Source organism: Carlito syrichta, unplaced genomic scaffold (assembly GCF_000164805.1).
Source record: "Carlito syrichta isolate Samal-C Ts95f unplaced genomic scaffold, Tarsius_syrichta-2.0.1 Scaffold314111, whole genome shotgun sequence".
In the NCBI taxonomy this organism is placed as follows: Eukaryota; Metazoa; Chordata; class Mammalia; order Primates; family Tarsiidae; genus Carlito; species Carlito syrichta.
This window is the reverse complement of record NW_007258207.1, coordinates 531,194-552,317: the sequence shown is the minus strand read 5'-3', so window position 1 is coordinate 552,317 and position 21,124 is coordinate 531,194. Positions and strand designations below refer to the sequence as shown.

The 21,124-nt window shown below is 33.9% G+C and overlaps 1 protein-coding gene across 1 annotated transcript in view; it reads right to left on the bottom strand.

Moving 5' to 3' along the window:
• The window catches only part of PRPF40A (pre-mRNA processing factor 40 homolog A), a 53,644-nt gene that overhangs the window by 11,955 nt on the left and 20,565 nt on the right, over positions 1–21,124 (bottom strand). The window contains 11 exon segments of the mRNA XM_021719069.1: positions 2,911–3,044; positions 3,791–3,941; positions 4,806–4,914; positions 5,459–5,623; positions 6,249–6,313; positions 6,839–6,947; positions 10,096–10,470; positions 11,323–11,347; positions 12,912–12,965; positions 13,203–13,323; positions 14,728–14,838. Coding sequence (XP_021574744.1) covers positions 2,911–3,044; positions 3,791–3,941; positions 4,806–4,914; positions 5,459–5,623; positions 6,249–6,313; positions 6,839–6,947; positions 10,096–10,470; positions 11,323–11,347; positions 12,912–12,965; positions 13,203–13,323; positions 14,728–14,838 — 1,419 coding nt within the window.

Genomic DNA, 21,124 nt, shown 5'->3' with positions numbered 1-21,124 from the left:
CAGCGGGTAAACCATTAACTTTCCCTACTATGCCAATAGTCACCTTAAATGCCACTCTTAATAGTGTTCTTTCAGTACTCACGCCATAAATATCCTTAATGTTTTTAGTGTTGGTGGGTTCCTCTACCTCAAGGGTTTCTTGAAGAATCATTTGAAGGTTTAAAAAAAAAAAAATCACAGATTGTTAGGCCCCGTCCCCAAAATTTCATTAAGTCTGGTGTGAGGTTAGAAAATGTGCATTTCTATAGCTTCTTACATGATACTGATTCTATACATTTGGAGATCATGCTTTGGGGACAGCTATTCTATCTCCAAACTCCAATTTGGCATCTGAGACACTGTACATTCCCCTGGTACTCATTTAAAGCCCCTGATCAATCTCTTCCAGACTTGACATAACTTCAAATTTCAATTTAAAGACTTAAAAAAACAAAAATCATAAAAAAACTTAAAAAAAAAAGGATCATAGCTTTCATATCATAGATGTGACAAATTTAGATGTGACAAATTATCTGATTAGCAAATGAGTACTCAATGAAAAGACAGTGATCACAACTATTAATACTGAGGATATTTCCATTCATGATCTTTTACTGTAAATGTTAATTTTTTCTTTTAACTCATTTTACTGAAGTTTTAAGTATACCCTTTGAAAAGTAGAGCAGTAGCACAGGAAAATGTATCTGAAGGAATGACCGATACAAGCTTAACACCCACTTGTATGAAGGGAGACCCAAAAAACCCGGAATTTACTTACAAAATAGTGTGTATTTATTTTCACATGTTTAAACGTCTGTTACCATCAAAGTACAAGACACTTTTTCCACTGCCCAAAACAGTGTTTGAATGTGTCAATTTAGATGCCTTTTAGTGCTTCTTGCTGTTTTTTAGTTTCACCTTTTGCACACTGGCAAAACATTTCCCTTTGAGGAGTTTTTTCATCCGGGAAACAAAAAAAAAGTTGCTGGGGTGAGATCAGGTGAATAGGGAGGGTGGGGCGTGGGGGTCATGCTGTTTTTGGTCAAAAATTGCTTAACAGTGCAGTGTGGGCAGGTGCATTGTCACGGTGGAAGAATCAGTCACCTGTTTGCCACAACTCAGGACATTTCTTCTGCAAATCATGATGCAACCTTCTCGAAACTCTCAGATAAAAACTTTGGTTGACCATTTGATCTAGAGGAACAAATTCTTGTACTACAAGGAGCCTACCCTCCAAAAAATAATTCTGATTTTATTGGCTCCCCCTTCATATTAATAGTAACTAGAAGACATGCAAGACACATACCAATCTGATTCAGAGCCATATTTTAGATTTAGTTAAAGACCCATGTAGGCTTTACATTAAAATTTCTCCCTCATAGTCTCCACTTTCAGTATTGATATTCTACATTATAGTCTCATATTTTCTGTGACTCAAATGCCCATCTTATTTTCACTGAATTATTTTTAAAATATAAACCTCTTTATTCTAAACCACTGTAAAACCTTCATAAGAGACATTAAAGTGCTCTCATTATAAAAGAATATAATTAACAGTCCTCTAAAAATATGCCCTCTCCTTTTTCCTGGATACATGGCTGCTTAGCTAAAAACTAGGTTTTCTAGCCTCCTTTGTAGCTAACTGTGGCCACGTAACAAATTCTCAGCAACTGAACCTGAATGAAGTAGGTGATTAGAATATCTACATCACTGGTTTTAAAATAGAACTGTTCGTTCAACTTTTCTAAGTTAAAATGTGATTATGAGGATGGCATATCCCACCTAAGATGGCAGGAAACTGATTCTCAAAGTATGGGCCAGCAGTATCACTATCAACTGGAAACTTAGAAATGTAAATTTTCAGACCCAATCCCAGACCTACTGAATCAAATCCTCCAGGTGAAACTCAACAATCTGTGGTTTTAACTATTGTAAAAAAAAAAAAAACAACACCACAGTATGGGAAATCACTAAGATAGAGTAACCTATCAGGAGTAGTAAATGTCAAGTTTTTGTGAAATAACGACTGAAGTCATACTACTGGCATTTCAGACAGTAACCTTTGGCATGGTGGGAAGAACTTTGCTTTCTCAAAGCCCTCTGAGTCATTCTGATGCACACTAATTTTTGAGAAAACCTATAACAGGGGATGGCAATGTGCCCTACTCAGGACTGTTACTTCTAGAAACAAACTTTTTTAAGCCACTGTTACTTACCATTTATCCTAACGCAGTGGTAAATTGAAGAGATCCTATAATCAAGACTGCATGGATTCAAATCCTGGCTCCACTATTCAGTAGTGTAAGTTAGACAAGCACTTCATTTCTCCCACTCCCATTTTGTCTTATTTATATAAATGGATACAACAAAAATAGTATCTATTCTTATGAGATAAGGCTATCATTAAAAACAGATTATAAATGTAAGCTGATAGTAAACAATCAATGAACACTAGCTGCTATTATATGATTACTGAAATGGGCAATCTGGTGAGAGACAAAATACAAAAAATTCATTGTCCCACGATACTTTACATTACTGAGGATAAAAGTGATTCTTGAAAGTGAAAATGAACTGCAGCTACAGCAAATGCAATCCCAGTTCATATTTTTGGTGTTTAAGAAATTACGGCCCATTCCCCAATTACACCCCAGCGAATTCACCACACATACCTTGTTGTCAGTCATCCCTCCTGTTATTCACTTTCCCCAGTGAAAGCTTAGCTATCACTGCTCATTTAAATGCCAACATACAGCCTTCCAAGTTCCTCTCCCTAAAATAGGTGTTTCAGGTGGATAATTAACTATGTATAGATCCTCCATAAAGCCTAAGTCAATGATCTGGGAACAGCTGTCTCAAAGTTGTTTATATCATTATTCAAGTTCAGTACTATATTATAAAACTAAGCTAGAAAACAGATATTTCAATTACCTGAAAAGATTCCCTATTTTTACGTTGTCGTCTCCTTTCTCTCAGCAAACTCTTCTGTTTTTCTTCTTCTTCTTCCTTTTCTAAAGCCCGAATATGTTCTTCAAAGCAAATCAATGCATCTTCTTTGTCCATGTCTACAGTGTTTTTCAGTTAAAAATTAAAATGTCAATAAGGAAGTTGGATTATTTGCATAAAATCCCTAAATTTCAAATTAGCCTTTCAAAAATACTTGTATTTAAACTCAAATACTATCTGAAATCATCTAAATATGAAAGTTTTAAGAAAAATTTCACAAAGATATCATTAAAAGATACCCTGAAACACAGGATCAAACAAGGACAGCATGATGCGTATGAAAAATTAATGAAAATAAATTAGAACAAAAATCTGTCTGCAGTAGCAAAATTATTTCAGGAGCTTTCCAAAGTATAAAATTCTACCAAAAATCCCACTGAAGCATGATTTTCAGAGGAACAGATGAGAAAGCTGTGATTTTAAAATGCAACTAGTTAAGCCAAAAACAGAGTTCTTGGGGAAACCTAATGTAAAAATTCGGATACATTTTTTGTGCAAGTTATTACTGAAAGAAGACAACAAAAATAAAATGGGGTAAATAAATAAAATTTGGTTCTTACCAAGTTATACATAAATGGCTAAGAGTAATTTCAAATTTGACCTGTAACTTACAGATTTCAACGATTATCTTGTAAAGCCAATTTGAATTTTGAAAAAGTATTTTGTCCTGAATCACAAAACTCAGAAATATCCCATTTGGAAATAAATAAGCAAAACACTTTTTCAGAAATGGACATATCAGTGCATAAAATTCAGTTAGTGATGCCATATAAAATGTGAAAATAACGATAGTCATTATTCTTACTTTGTAATTCCTCATCTTCTGCAAAAGTTGGATTATCCATCAAATACTGCTGGGCTTCAGACCAGGTGGTAGAATATGTTACGTTAGCCATGTTGTCAAGTATGTTTTTTAAGGCTTCCCAATTTCTCTTTCGCAACTGTTTTGCTTGTTCCTACAGGAAAAGTATGAATATACCTTTTGAAATTCAAAGAAACTAAAACATTTAAATTACAATTAGTGAACATTTCTTCACATTCTGATGACCAAGTTTCAAATGTATATTCAAATTTCAAGTAAATATTATTAACTTTAGCCACACTATTTACTTTGCCAATGCTCTTGGCCTAAGTGCTTGCTTTGGTACTCACCTTCAATTTTCTCACAACCCTTTGAAAATTATGTTTTTGCCCCTCTCCCCTATAAGTCTTTTTTTCTACCACTGTGTGTTACAGGCAAAGAGACTAGACAAGTTGCATAGTACGTAAATGCTAACGTCTTCAAAGACCTTTAGCTATATTCAAATTTTGATGATAATATTTACATTTATATATGTTCCTTGAAGATCATATAAAAATTAATGCATAATGAAACAGACATAAGTAAAACAGGTATTTAAAAACAGTATTTCACAGGTTCAGCTTAGTAGTAATAATTGCACATTGCTCCCATTCTTGTAACAGAATCATAAATAAATGTGCTACAAGCAAGAAAACCAGTATTTTTATATCTAATGAACAAAGTATCTTTTTCTTAAAGTGAGCATAAGGTGGCCAATTAATGACAATATAAATAAGAAGTGAGTGAGTACCTATTTTGTCCCCAACAGTACTTATTATGTCAGATGAAAAAGGAGAAAGAGGCTTATAGAAGCTATATACTCCATCTTTAAGCTTTACTTCTAAACAAATAAATTTGCTGTACCACATAAACTGGATAGCCTAAGCAACAAAAAGGGACATGTTATAAAATAACTCCTATTTGGAATGAAGATATGGCTCATTTATCTACACATACAAGTACCAAGAATAAACAGTACCTTTTCTTTTTTTGAAAGAAAGAACAAAACATCTTCATAGATTTCAAGACGATCACGTTCTGATATTGCATTCCAGACTTCCATTTCGCCAAACATTTGCTCTGCTTTTCTATTTGTTAAAAAACCATAACTCTATATTACACAATAAAATTAATTTTAAACTACCTTACTGTCAAACCAAATTTAAAACCACAAAATGAACACTCTGCTCTAAATTCATAAATACATCTAAAAGGAAAACTCGTTGATACTTAATTTCATTATTAAATTACCCACAATTTTTAATAATAAAGTACTCTAAAATTAAGAATGCTATATAAAGGCCAGTTTTCAAAATGCTACATCTAAACTTAATGAAAATAGCCTACTTCTAGTCCACAAATAATGACTTCAATGCTTTTCTTAAATAAAAGAGTCAAACTTATAAAGCCAGTCTTCTTCCTTTTCTTCCAGTCTCTAATTAGTAATTCAATAAGTCTACAAGTTAAATTCTACATTTAACTGATTTATCTTATACCTATGAAAATGCCACATTCATAATCGTCTATTTAGCTTTATTTAATGAGCTTTGGATTGCTATTGCACTTGTCAAAAAAGTATGACACAAAAAACAACACAGTAAATATATGTCATACAACCACTGAAAATCTTACTTGTATCTAGTTGTGGAAGTCATTTTTTCATGATTTTCAAGAAAACGCTGAAAGGATTCCTTAGCCTCTTTGTATTTTGATCTTGCTTCTTCTTTTTCTTCTTTTTCAGTCTGGACTTTATAGGCATTAAAGGCCTGTTTCTTTTCACTCAACTTTGCTAAAGCACTAAACAGAAAAATACACATAAGAGTAAATGAATACACATAACAGTAAATGAAGGGAGGCAAATCAAATGTTAGTGCTTTGAAACAAATAATACAATAGTTTTTCATAAGCCGGGCTTGGTGGCTCAGCCTGTAATCCTGCGCCTTTGGGAGGCTGAGGTGAGTGGATTGCCTGAGCCCGCGGGTTCGAGACCCGCCTGGGCAGCGAGACCTCATCTCTACAATAAATCAAAAAATCAGCCGGGCGTGGTAGCGCGCGCCTGTAGTTCCAGCTACTTGGAAGGCTGAGGCGGAAGGATCGCCGGAACCCAGCAGGTCGAGGCTGCGGTGGCCGGGAGCGGCCACTGCACTCCAGTCTGGGCGACAGAGTGAGACTCCAACTCAAAAAAACAAAAAAAAACAATAGTTTTTCACATGTAACTTAAGAAAGTTGTAAAATTATATTAAAGTCAAGAAATGATTCTAGGGAGTAATTTCAACTTTTAAAACAATTCTAATTTCATATGTAGCAGAATACTCAATATATGACAAGTCTTTGGCTTTTTGGGTTCATACACAAAACAACTCTTGTTATGTGCTAGGTTGCCATGATCAAAATGAAAAGTAAATAAAAAATAAAGTATTACCTGTATCGTGGATCATTAATGATCATTTTCATAGCTTGTTCCCATGAAGCATTGGATGGTACTCGCTGAAAACCATTTAAATAAAAAGTTAATATCTCACACAACAATAGTAAAAGTCATACAACAGGGAACCAAGTATAATACTCACTGCAAACATCAAGCACTTCCCTTTGCAAGAGTTTGAAACAAGTTCTAAAAAATAGGTTTTTATTGAAGATACTGTGTAATATACCTATAGACTGAAAAGAAAACTTTAACTGAAATTTAAACAGCATGAATACTTTTTCTTTAGACTACTGATTAAAAAAACCTTATATTAAACACTAATGTAGAAATGTGCTTTAGTATATTGTACACAATAGTTTCTATGTTGAAAGTCAGTTTCACAAAAATGTTCCTCAAAGAAAACAAGAGATATTTGGTTGATTTTCAGTTATAATAGAGTTCATGAAATCAGTATTTTCAATAAAGGCATCAAGGTGTTGATTAAAGAGTAACTTATTAGCTAATTATTACATGTCACATAAAAACCTATAATATACACTTGACCTAAAAAAGCTGAGAACAAAAAAAATCTATAATATAAATACCTTTTCTTTCAATAATTCTTTAAACGCTTGCTTTGCCTCCTCCTTTGTATTCCAAGTATATGTTTTTTTTGCTGGTTGGCTCTCCTCCTCTTCTTTTTTAGGAGTAAAACTAGAGAGAAATTTGAACATGCTACTTATATTTAAAATAAACATTTGCTTTACTTTTTAAAAAATGCCTTAATCAAATGTTTAATGATGAGCTACAATTTTAGAATAAAATCTCCTATATAAACCCTAAAATCACACTCACTAAATACAAATAAAGGTAACGCTTCTACTAAAATTTCAGTTATTAAGACACTGTACCAATGACAAAATAAACATTTAATTCTACTAAAACACCAGTTCCAGTAGTCTACAGCTTAATTCTTTTCTATGGCTTGTTAAACTTATTCAGTGGTTTCATATTAGTTCCATAACACTGAGCATTCGGGTAAGTGTTCATCAACATAAATAAGATGAAGGCTCGATCTAAATCAGGACCATTAAAGTATGATTCACTGGACAAATTCAGCCTGTAAGTTGCTGCAAATATAATTTTACTGAAACATGGCTATGTTAATTAGTTTATCCACTGTTTATGACTGATTTTGCTACCACAGCTGATTTGAGTCATTTCGTAAGAGACTATAGGGCACACAAAACCAAAAATACTTCTAATGTGAAATTTTATGAAAAAGTTTGCTCAACACTGATCACAAACAAAAAAGAATTAACACAACCAAGAATTACAAACTTGTTTGAGGATCTTTTGGAAATGAAAAAAATTATATAAACCTTAACATTTCCTCCTATATAACAACAAGGGAGTGCAGAGAAAATAAAAACACTTTAAGTATAATGCTTGGAAGAAGAGACACTGGAATAGATACCGACAAATAAGGGGAAATATATTCACACCTTCTGCATCAAGTAATCTCACTTTGAAAAATCTATTTTAAATTGTCAAAAAATTTTTATAAAGAGTTCAGAAAAAAATTAACAGCTATAAATGGTCTCTGTTCTAGCAATTAATGTCAAAGCTTACTATAAGTACTCAGAAACTATAAGGAAATGCTGAAAAAAAAAGAAACAACTGCTTATTATTAAAATTATGAGATACTTATTGTGAAGAAAAAGATTAAATATGAAAAAGTTCAGGAGAATGTTCTTCTAAAAAGCCTAAATGCCTATTAGTAGGGGAACACTTAAATTTATGTATATGTAAATAACAAAATTACAATATTCTATCATTTTTCATGATAGGTTATATATTTTTACCAATGTGGAAGATGTCTTTTATATAGATATATTAAAATATATATGCATGCATTTTATTTTAGTGTATAGAGGGGTTTTGGAGGTTCTTTTTGAGTCAGGTTCTCACTCTTGCCCAAGCTGGAGTGCAATGACACAATCACTGCTTATTACAGTCTCAAACTCCTGGACTCAAGTGATCCTCCTGCTTCAGTTTCCCAAATAGCTGGGACATGTGCCACCTCGCCCAACTAAATTTTTTTATTTTTTTGTGCAGACAAGGTCTCACTATGTTGCCTAGGCCAGGGGTCTCTAACTCCCAGGTGGCACACCAGTCTATAGGTCTATGGCCTGTCAGGAACCAGGCCAAGCAAGTGAGCTGCCAGCGAGCAGAGCTGTCTACTGTCAGATCAGTGCAAATCGTAAACTGCACGTGAGGGATCTAGGTTGAGCAGTCCTTATGAGAGTCTAATGCCTGTCGATCCCTACAACCCCAACCTCCTTCCATGGAAAAATGGTCTTCCACAAAATTGGCCCAATGCCAAAAAGGTTGAGGACTCCTGGTCTAGGCTGCTTAAACTGCAGATCTCAAGCAATCCTCCTGCCTTGGCTTCCCAAAGTGCTGAGATTATAAGCGTGAACTACCTTGCAGGCCTAAACAAAATGGTAATTTCACTTTTTATGCTTTCTTATAGATTTCTTTCTAAATATAAGAAGAAAGTATAATGCTATGCTAACTTTGGGAAATATAAGAGAAACAGAAGAACACTTACAATAAGATAATAGACAAAAGCAATATGCTTAAATATTAAGATGAATAATCATGTAAACATGAGATATAGATAACATCTTTTAAACATGAGACCATCCTTACAGTCAAGAAGTTTTGCTTGACCTCACTTTTTATAGCTGTATGAAATATTACTAGACTACAGGGTATGCAACTACATACAAACTGTAACCTTGATAGAGCTTTGCTTTATTAAAAATGTTGTACTAATTTAGTCTAAGAGAGATGTGAGAGTTTTCTTATATCCCAGTGTTACTGCCTTTATTTTTTCTCTACTTGATTTTTGCTTCCATGGCAGAAAAATAACCACAATATTATTTTAGTTTGCATTTCTTTACTATTATGATTGAGTATCTTTGCATATGCTTCCTGGACAACTGTATTTCTTTCTCTGTAAATTGCCTTCTCTTACCTATAGCATTTTTCAACAAAGTTGAAATAACTAAAGAACAGAATTTTAGCACTCTATTTGGCAGGGTTTCCTCAACTTCCACAGCTGATCTGTTTGTTCAATATCGAACTATACAGCACTTCCTTGCAGTGCTGTGCCAAGCCATAATGAAGATAAAGGCAAAAGAAAAAATATCAGTAAAATAGGCCCTGTCTTTATTATGTTTGTTAATCATGGACTTTTTTGTACTGGTTTAAAAATACGGCATCCAAATATTATATATTTTGTTGAGGTTTTTAGCACTTTTAAATTTACGCTTCAACCTAGCCTCTTCTTTACTGCTTAAAACTTTAGCAAACTATTTTTGCAAGCATGCTGGCATGACCTCCCAAAATTTAGCCTCAAAGTCAATCAACTGTGTAAAGGTTCACATTTTGATTATCAAAAAAATTATATTTAGGCCGGGCTCGGTGGCTCAGCCTGTAATCCCGCGCCTTTGGGAGGCTGAGGTGAGTGGATTGCCTGAGCCTGCGGGTTCGAGACCTGCCTGGGCAGCGAGACCTCATCTCTACAATAAATCAAAAAATCAGCCGGGCGTGGTAGCGCGCGCCTGTAGTTCCGGCTACTTGGAAGGTTGAGGTGGAAGGATCGCCGGTGCCCAGCGGGTCGAGGCTGCAGTGGCCGGGAGCAGCCACTGCACTCCAGTCTGGGTAACAGAGTGAGACTCCAACTCAAAAAAAAAAAAAAAATTGTATTTAAACACTTAATGGTCAGTGACTAAACTGGTAGTTTCTTATGAAACTTGGTACTCATTTTCAGAAAACAAGTTATTTAACTTACTCAGCTACAGTTTCTTGCTTAGACGTTTCTTCTCCAGTATTACTGGATACTTCAACACTTTGATCCTGAATAGCAGGGGTACTACTAAGTTGTGCTTGTTCCTCTGTTGAAATAGTTACTGTATTTTCATTATCTACAACAGTAGCAACAATGGAAGTAACTTCAGGCTCAGGAACAACTGGAACAGTTCCACCAACAGTATTAGAAGAAGAAGTGGAAGCACTGGCATTGGCTGCAGCAGCAGCTGCTGCTGCGGCGGCTGCTGCTGCAACAACAGCAGCTGCTGCTTCTGCAGCAGCCATGGTGCTCATTGTGGTAGGAATGTCTGTTGTAGGAACTGGGGCTGTTGACGTTGTGGTGCAATCTTCTTGCTTACTATACATTAAAAAAAGAGAAACTGGTCACTTCAATATTATAATCACAAAGGTAAATAAAGCTAGTTTTAAAAACTTATAAAATCACATGAGTAAGAGAAACAATCGAAGAGGGATAACGTCAGAAATGTCAAACCCATTCAAAAAGATTATAAATCACAGAATGAAACTGTTATCACTTTGACTTAATTCAGTAGACATTCATGGTAGTACACTACAGGCACTCATACAACAGTCTGCATTTCCCAAAATCCAGTAATTGTTCTTATTTACAAAATGTCCTATCAGATTCTATTACACACCATGAAATCTGACCCACAGGGACACTTCAACTTTGATCCTCGATAACACGGGTACTAAGTTGTGCTTGTTCCTCAGTTAAAATAGTCACTGTATTTTCATTATCTACAATAGTAGCAACATTGGAAGTAACTTCAGGCTCAGGAACAACTGGAACAGTTCCACCGACTATTAGAAGTGGAAACACTGGCACTGGCTATTTCTATAAGAATTTTAAATGTTCTCCATTTCACCTATTAAAAGAAATTCTGTATAAAGGAAGATATATAGACATAATTCATCCATTCTCAAATCAACTCAAATCAGATTCTGGACCTTTCAATAATACATTCTTCTTAATTTGTAAAAAATGTAGTCCAAATTTAAATTATTACAAAGTATCAACTTTAGTAAACATCCTTCTCTTTAGCTTCTTCCTTCCCCCAAATCCTACAAGACATCAAAAGATCAGGTCTAACACGTTAAATACTTACATTGTAAAGAAAATTGAGCAAACACAAGGATGTTATAAGACCAAATTTGTAAATACATACTGATGTCCAAAACTGCTTACCTGCTTTCTTCAGCTTTGATCATTGCTATTGAAGAGAAAATAGAAGAGTCATCTACTACATAGTTTTAAAATATTATCACTGAAAACAAACTTTAAAAGGAGACAGAGAAAAGTATCATACAATAGCATTTAATTTACACTTCTGAACAAATTAAAAAATCACTTGCTCCCAAGTTCCAGGACAGCAAAGAAAGAATGAAAGCAAATTTAAATAAGATCAATTATTAGGAAAGCTTATCCCATGCTGCTACTTTCCCAAAGGCTACTGCAACTACTTCCTGAAAGTATCTGCTTAATGGTGGAAGTAGCATTTTTCCCAGGGATATAACTAATTGAATATATTTTTAAGATACTAAATTCAAAACTGGACCAAACTTATAAAACTCCAGTGCATTTATACTAGCATTGACAAGTAGATAGATAGCTATGCACACCAACTATCTGTAGTAGGGTTATATCAGAAATGAGCTTGATACTGTATATAAATTAATAAACTGAAAAATCTACCTATCTACAATATTATTATTAGCCAATGCTAGTATAGATCATTTAAATTGAGCTTTAATGATTTACACTCAACATTTCAGTTTCTGCACCAGGTTAAAAACACTTTCCTATGATGGTAACAAAAATATCTTTCATTCAGCACCATTAAGGAATGAGGTGCTCCATATTAATAATAAGCTTAAACTCTCCATAAAAACATTTTCAAAATGTATTGCCCTTTAAAGAAAAATATTTCTAAAAATCTGCTTATGACATCTGAGAAAACACTTAAGTTATCGTTACTAATCTAAATTAAGATATTTTTCTAATACACTTAAGATCTTAACTAATGAGGCGACACAAGGAAAAGGTAAATGGACCTAAGAGTCTTTTAAAAATTTTTCATTGTCTTTCCTGCCAGATGTCATCCCACATAGCTACCTACTTTATCAGTCCCATTTGCATATATTCTGTGGCTTCCAATCAGGCATAGTTTATGATACTAGGTTCCATTAGAAGTGAGAGTAAAAACTAAATTTAACTCTTACTCATTATCCCTGTTTTAAGTCCTGGGTTTTATATTTGGTGAAATGTATTTCTAGATTTCCAGGGTTATTCTAGGTAGCTGATGTTGAAAAATTCTCCTTTAGTAAATAACACATGATATTTTGTGTTTAGCTTAATTTTCGTTAATAAATATGTCAAAACTATGTGCAATATTTTGTTAAAACAAAATCAGTGTTAAATGTATAGTCTGACAACATACTAACAAAATGCAAACTGATAAAGATTCGAGGTTTTCTACTATCTTACTACCATGAAATGGGTTAAAACACGTTCCATGTTTGCACCAACAATCATAGCAGGATTTAGAAATTTTGTAAGTCAAGTTTTTAATTTTTGAATGATAAATGACATTTACAGAAAACAACCCAAAGTTCAACTTCAAAAGCTACAAGCTCATTTATAATATAACCCTTAAATAAAAGAAATTATTTAAAGACTTTTTCACTGAAGATTTATCCAGTCATGGTTAGTGAACATTAGGGACATACTCTAAAAATGTTAAGTATGACAGAAAATGAATTATCAAAGCAGCTCACCATGCAGGTTTGATTTTGTAATAAGACTTCCAGCAACAATGGTATTCTGGTATCCTAGTTTCAGTGGAATCAAATCAAATGAAAATCTATTTAAAATCTATAGAACTGAGATCTAGAGCAACAAGAAAATAAGAGCCCATAAAACTGTTATACCATTTAAAATGTTCTAATCAGTTAATTAAAAAAAATAAGGCCTTTGTTTGAACAATCCTATTCAGGAAGAATTGTTTCAAAGTGAATGACAGATATATGTTAACAATTTACATTAAAAATTATTTTTTCCTGTTTTACCTTCAAGATCCTCAAGTTCTTTAGGCTTGGCCCAGCGGGATTCTTTTGTTTGAGAATTATAATAGTAAGGCTTTCCAGAATCAGATTTGTACTCCTTCCAGGGGCATTTAGATAACAGTTGCTAAAGAGGAAAAAACTGTTAGTTAATAGTAAAATATTTAGCATCACTGATCATTCACATTACTATTTACACTAGATATTATCAGCCCATACAATTCTAAACTTGTGAGATGATGGCAATAATATATAAACTATCAATAATTGCTTACTAAGTGATGTTACTTGATCTTTATAATAACACTTCAAAATCTGCACCATTATTTCCATTTTATAGACTGTCAGTAACTTGTTTAAGGTAATGTACTCACTAAGGAGCAGAAACAAAATTCAAAACCAGTTCTACCTGAACTTTAAATCCTATAGACTCTTACCATTTATACTTCACTGTAGGTAAAAATTACTATCCATATCTAACAACCTTATCAAATACTAATGCAAGCAGAAAAAACATAATATCTGGGAAAAAGCAAAAATTACTTTAGCCATGCTTCGATTTCCATTTCATGACAATTTATTACAACTCCATATGCATTAACTTATATAAGGAAACAAAATATGATATATTTAAAGCCTAAGATACAAAACTTGATAAGGTGATACAAGAAATCTATCCAGATAGAGTGTCTTGGACAAAATATAAAATTGACACATATCATTCATTATCAATAAGTACCAGTATAAATTAAAATGTATCTACCAACTTCCATTCCCAAGCAGTGCTATGCATTTTAGTGTGGTGGTCTGGAAGATACCTTTACCGTCTCAAATTCCTTAATTAAGAAGACAAAAAGGTATATGCCACCTAAGAAGAAACTTAAGCATAGCCTGGAGTGTCAGACCAACTCTTAGCAACCAGAGTATCTAATAATATGCAATGTTGCTTAATTCAATCTATTCCTTCAACCTTAATTTTTACTTCCATATCTGTATATTTTGACTGGTAAAATTTACAACACAAAAAGAAATACACTTTTTCAGGGATATTGCTTGCAAAGAGACAACTTCTTACGATAAGAAAAGAAAATACTAGTAGGTAATTTAATCTAATCTCCATTACTTCCGACCCCACTGGAAATTCTTAGGAAATCAGTAGAAGCCATTAAAATCACCCAGGATTTGCTATAATACTAATTAAAAATAAATAAATAAAGGGCAAGCAAAGTCTCCCCCCCTTCAAATTTATTCTTTAAGTCACCTTTCTTAAATTGATTCCACCCTACTAGGGTTCCTGATTAGGGACAAAATCAGTAAATAAAATCAGTCTGCTCACAAAAGAGAATGAGTTTCATTGCTCTTCTTGTTGACTGGTATGACTGTATTAACTCATCTCTTCTGTGTATCTTTATAGATCTTCTTCTGGCATATGAGCAGTAATGCTTTTTGGATAGTCAAATACTCAGAACATTCTAAAAAACACATCCTAATTTACTTAATAGTCTCTGATTTCCACCCCTCAAACTTTTACCTCAGCAGGTGTTTTGAGATCATCCGGTTTCTCCCAGGTAGACTGTTTTGTTTCAGTATTGTAATAGTAAGTCCTTCCATCAGGTGATTTATGTTCAGTCCACATTGATTTCTAAAGAACAAAAATTACAAAAACATGTAAACTATGTAACAAGGCCAATGACAGTGAATATCATTATCATTAGTTTCAAGCAATAAACTTATGAATTAAGTTAAAAGTACAAAGCGATCATATTTTGACAGGAATAGAATATTTCATCACGCAAACAGGAAAGGAATTGAAAAATATTATTTTACAAGTACTCCAAAGGCAGCATGGATCAATTCAGGTTTTAGGATGTCACTCAGAATTACAAGATATGACTGCTCTCTTAAGCACATACCTTGTAACTTATGATACAACCTTTAAGAATTTAAAGCTATGCCTAGTAAATAAAAGAGAAGACATAAACTAGATGCTAATATGATACATGTGAATTGACCAAGTGTTCATCTATTCTAGTCCAACGAATACTTACATCAACTTCGACAAAAGTCTAAAGTGACATGACATAAAGACACAGTTGTCAAAAATGGAACAGATGGCATCTGGATGACAATCAAAACTTAATATCAACAAGATGAAATTTAACAGAGATAAAACGTGAATGCAAATGACTCAAAACAAAATAGGAGAGGTAAGATTTTACGTGAATAAAACTAGTTTAATATAGAATATACAACCAATATCAATCAAAGGTCCAAAAGAACACACTAACAGTCTCTAAAAATTGCTAATGAAATCCTGACATAACTAGACATATTTAAATAAGGGCTGGTTAAAAGTTTTAAAAGGTATCACGAATGAATTACTAGATGATATTAAACGTAAATCCAGATTTGAGAACCAAATTTTTCAGATGGTTAAATTACAAACTTAACTATGATTGAAGAAGGATTACAAAGATGATATATACTATATTTCTTCAAATCAAAGGTATAACACTTTATGTAACTCTAAGAAAACAATTAATTCATTGTCCAACTAACATATGCTTTCTTTACAACTCAATTTTTATTTTAAATTTACTGATAGACTCTTATTTAGATATTAATTTTATTACATGTCACTTTTGTGCATACATGAAAAGGAAAATAGGCAAATAAAGTAGTTAAGATATCGCTTAAGCTTCCTTACACTGAGCCTACTTTTTTATCAGCCACTAATATCATTGCATTCCAAATAACAGAGGCTCTTTGGTTAAAATATCGATAATGTAGTATTTTTTTAAAATAAAAAACCCACAAAATAAATGTAAAGCATTAATACTGGTTCTTAACCTTCTTTTGTACTTATTTAATAAGAGCTGGCCTACTTTTGATTTCTATTTGAGAATGTGGCTAAAATCATGTGATAAACTGCTTTGCCTATTTTTTTCACCATAATCATTTTGTTCCTAGCTGATAAAGGTACTGTCACTTTTATACTTTTCTTCCAAACCTTGCATCCATTCTTTTGATTTTAGAACTTTTGCTGATCACTCATGTACAACTAAGCGGTAACTGATACCTGGAAAACAGAGGTCATAGGACACCGTGGATTACAGGATCTATGCAGATCCTGGAGATTGTAAAAGGTAAAACACAATGTTAACTGAAAACTAGTTAATTTAAAGAACACTTGGAAAATTTGGGTATGGAGAGTCAAGAAAAGATGACTTGAAAAGGATATTAATGTGATTTTTAACAATTAACTAGATCAAGTAAAATGTTCATTTTCTATAACTTTTGAGAAAAGCACCAGTGTTAATATAAATCAATTATACATAAATAGAATTCAAAAATATAACTTTATAAAATTAGAGATTTTTTAAAATAATAAAATGATTGTCCTTCCTATAGAGAAGCTCGTTAAGTCACCTGACACAACTATCCACAGAAATGTCTTTCTTCCCTTTCCCTTCCTTCCTTCCCTCTCTCTTTTTTTTTTTTGGAGTCTCACGCTGTCGCCCAGGCTAGAAGGTGGTGGCACACTCACAGCTACGTAAGTTTCAACCAGCTAGGCTCAGGCAATCCTTCGACCTCAGCTTTCCTAGTAGCTAGAACTAAGGTGTGCGTCATCATGTCCAGCAAATTTTCTGATTTATTGTAAAGACAAGGTCTCGCCAAATTGTCCAGACTAGTCTAGAACCCCAGGATCAGACAATCCTTCTAGCCTCAGCCTCCCAAGTTGTGGAATTACGGGTGTGAGCCACTGTGCACAGCCCATAGAGTAGATTTCTGCAAGATGCAGCAGGGTAATTAATTAGATACTTCCAGAGATGCATTAAATTCTTTAACTTGTTCTAAGACCTTAGACTGGATGAGGCTATATAATTTCTCTAAAGAAAATATTAAACAGGTACAGAAAAACATGTCTTTCTGCTATTAACCTATTATAACAGCATCTTTTCATTAAAAGGTGATGCAATAAGGCATATATATGGAAACTTCAACTGTATGGGTAACGCTTTATTTCACATATTAAATGGTATTAAGACAAAGGGGTTTGTGTTTCGTATCTTTTATTTTTAATTAATTTTTTTTTGAGTTGGAGTGTCACTCTGTCGCCCAGACTGGAGTGCAGAGGCTGCTCCCAGCCACTGCAGCCTCGACCTGCTGGGCTCCGGCGATCCTTCCGCCTCAGCCTTCCGAGTAGCCGGAATTACAGGCCCACGCTACCACACCAGGCTAATTTTTTGATTTATTGTAGAGATGAGGTCTCGCCTGCCCAGGTGGGCCTTGAACCCGCGGGCTCAGGTAATCTACTCTCCTCAGCCTCCCAAAGGCGTGGGATTACAGGCTGAGCCACCGAGTCCGGCATTAATTAGTTATTTTTAATGAGCCCAGTGGCATCTCAAAATTCAACTACCTAGAAAGAAGTCTACCTTAAGCTGTAAAATTGTGGTAGACTACTTTAAAGTTCCTAAGTCACATCTGTTCAAGGGCATCAAGAAAGGAAATCTGCCAGAATTTATGAGGCGATATTATTAAAAAGGGACAGGGTACAGTTAACAACTTAATGAGCAAGGAGAGGAGAGGCATATAAGCTAATTAAAAAAATAGCAATAAACAATATGCATTATTACCTTATTTGAACCTTAAAAACTATATTACAAAGCAGGTATAACCATTATCTCCACTATTCTATAGATAAGAAAGTTTAGGAAAGTTAAACCTGCTTACAAGGACTCAGGAAATGACCCTACAACAATGAGCTGCTTCTCAGGACCACAATTATTTTATTAAGTTACTCTATTAATAAAAAATCAGACATCAAAAGGGTACTTCTTTTGGGAACTCAAAAGTGAGCTTTTTACAAAGACAGACTGGGAGTATATCAGCAAAATAAAGGATAAAATTTTCCTTAATATATCTACAATCAATAAGAAGACAATCAAATGAAAAAACATGGCCACAAACAGAATATAACACAGATAATATAATTAGATGTCTACCTTCATTAGCAAATCAAGAAAGCACACATTAAATGAAAGCTTTCTGCTCTTCAGATAAGTGATCAAGACTGTTAATATAAATGTTAAAGGGTAATTTAACGGGTATTACATTGAATCTGTAGATTGCCTTGGGTAGGATGGACATTTTAACAATGTTGATTCTTCCAATCCATGAGCATGAAATATTTTTTCATTTGTTTATATCTTCGATTTCTTCGAGCAGTGTTTTTGTTGTAAAGGTCTTTCACTTCTCAGGTTAGGAAGATGCCAAGGTATTTTTTTTTTTTTGGTGGTGATTGTGAATGGGATTGTACCTTTTATTTGGTTCTCTGCCTGTTTGTTATTGGTATATAAAAACGCGCCTGTCTTTTGCACACTTATTTTGTACCCCAAGACTCTGTCAAAGTCCTTTATCAATGCAAGGTTTCTGATAGATACTCTTGGGTTTTCAAGGTCATATCATCAGCAAAGAAGGATAACTTGACTTCCTCTTTTCCTATTTGGGTACCCCTGATCTCCTTCGCTTCTCTGATTGCTCTAGCTAGGACTTCCAACACTATGTTGAAAGGGCAGTCTTGTCTTGTTCCAGTTTCAAGGGCTAATGCTTCCAATTTCTGTCCATTTAGCAATATGCAGGCTGTGGGTTTATCGTAGATGGCTCTTACTATTTTGAGGTTATGTTCTCACTATGCCTAGGTATTCAAAGGTTTTTTATCAAGAAGCGACGCTGGATTTCGCTGAAAGCTTTTTTTGCGTCTAATGACATAATTATGGTTCTTGTTTTTACATCTGTTGATCAACTGAATTATATTTAAGGTCTTGCAGATGCTGAACCAGTCCTGCATCCCAGCAATGAAGCTTACTTGGTCTTGGTGGATAATTTTTGAGATGTGTTGTTGGATCTGATTTGCTAGAATCCTGTTAAGAATTTCTGCAGCTATGCTGATCTGGGATATTGGCCTGTAGTTCTTTGTTCAGTCTTTACCTGGTTTGGCTATCAGTGCATGATTTGGGGAGAGTACTATATTTCTCGATTGCCTGGAATACTTTCAACAACATTGGTATCAGCTCCTCCAGGTATGTTTTGTAGAATTCCATTGGAAAGACACAGGGCTTTTTTTGTAGGTAGTTTTATTATGACGTAGTCAATTTCCTGGGTTGTTTCTGGTCGATTTAGGGTCTCCATTTCTTCTTTTTTCAATCTTGGGAGGTTGTGTGAAGTCAAAAAGTTCCTCATTTCATTTAGGTTTTCAAATTTATTTCCATACAGGTGTGCACAGTAATCTGTGATAATCTGTTGTATTTCTTCAGGGTCAGTTACAACTTGATCCTTTGTGTTTCTAATTTTGGTTTTTGAAGCTTATTTTTTTTCTTGATCAATCTGGCTAAGAGGTTCATCAGTCTTGTCTATCCTTTCAAAGAACCGGCTTTCAGTTTCATTGATTTTTTTCTGTGCTGTTTTGTCTTCTATGTCCAGTAATTGGGCTTTTACTTTGGTTATCCAGATTCTGATAAAAAAGTAACAGGCCAAAAACTTATCCCAAACACATATGCATATGGCAATTTAACCTTTATTCTAAATACATAAGTAAATAGACATTTATAGCAGCTTTAATCATAATTGTCAAATCTTGGAAGCAACCAAAACATCCTTTAGTACATGAATGGATAAACAAACCATGGTAAAGTTTAGGTACAGCAAAGGCTAAATTTTCTGAAGCAACAGAAAAACATATGGAGAAACAGATGACTTATCTTTTCTAGCTAAAGATTTTAATTCACTGCCTTCTTCGGTAGAACCAAGTAGATGAAAGACATACCAAGAAACAGGAGTAAAAAAGTCACTTCAAATAGCATACAATCCAGCAATCATGCTCCCTGGTATTTATCAAAATAGTTGAAAACTTATCTCCACAGAAATCTGTACACAGATGTTTAAAGCAACTTTATTCATAATTGCCAAGTCTTACTAGCAACCAAAACATCCTTTAGCATATTCAGAGAGTGGAATAGCATTCACTGCCCAAAATAAATGAGCTATCAAGTCATGAAAAGACAATGGAGGAACTTCAAATTTGTATTACTAAATAAAACATCTGAAAAGGCCACATACTATATGATTCCATTTTGCTAGAAACCTAAAACTGCTCTAAAAAACAGTATCTACTTTAAAAGAAAGTCCCATGTCTGGAAACCATGAAAAACATACCACTTAATAACATAACAAGGCAATCCAATGGAGGAACAAGAGAATTAGAACCAAATGGCAATGAAAATCCTGTATATGACAAAACTTATGGGATACTGTCAAAGTACATACAAAAAACAAGGATATCTGACAACCAGTGAGCTAAGCTGGCACTCCAGAAACTAGAAAAAGACAAGAGTAACGAAATAGAAAATAAAGATGATAGCAGAAATAAATTGAATACTTACTCCACACACCAAAAATCATAATATGGATATGACAGTAAATAATCAGAAAACTTCCATGAAATGAATAATTTCTGAAAGAATAAAAATTGAACGGAAAACTGGAATAGATCAATAAGAACTAAAGAAATGGTTAATTGAAGCCTATCCTAAAAAATTGTTATTACAATCAGTTTTTAGTGGTGGTCTATCAAACTGTCAAGAAATAAATTATTCCTCATTTATTGACTGACATAAACAACTAAAGATATTAGCATTGAATTTAGAAAGAATGAAACACTTGCCTTATTAAATAAATATTAAAGTCATTATAATTTTTTTTTTTTTTTTGAGTTGGAGTTTCACTCTGTCGCCCAGACTAGAGTGCAGTGGCCGCTCCCGGCCACTGCAGCCTCGACCTGCTGGGCTCCGGCGATCCTTCTGCCTCAGCCTTCCAAGTAGCTGGAACTACAGGTGTGCGCTACCATGCCCGGCTAATTTTTGAATTAT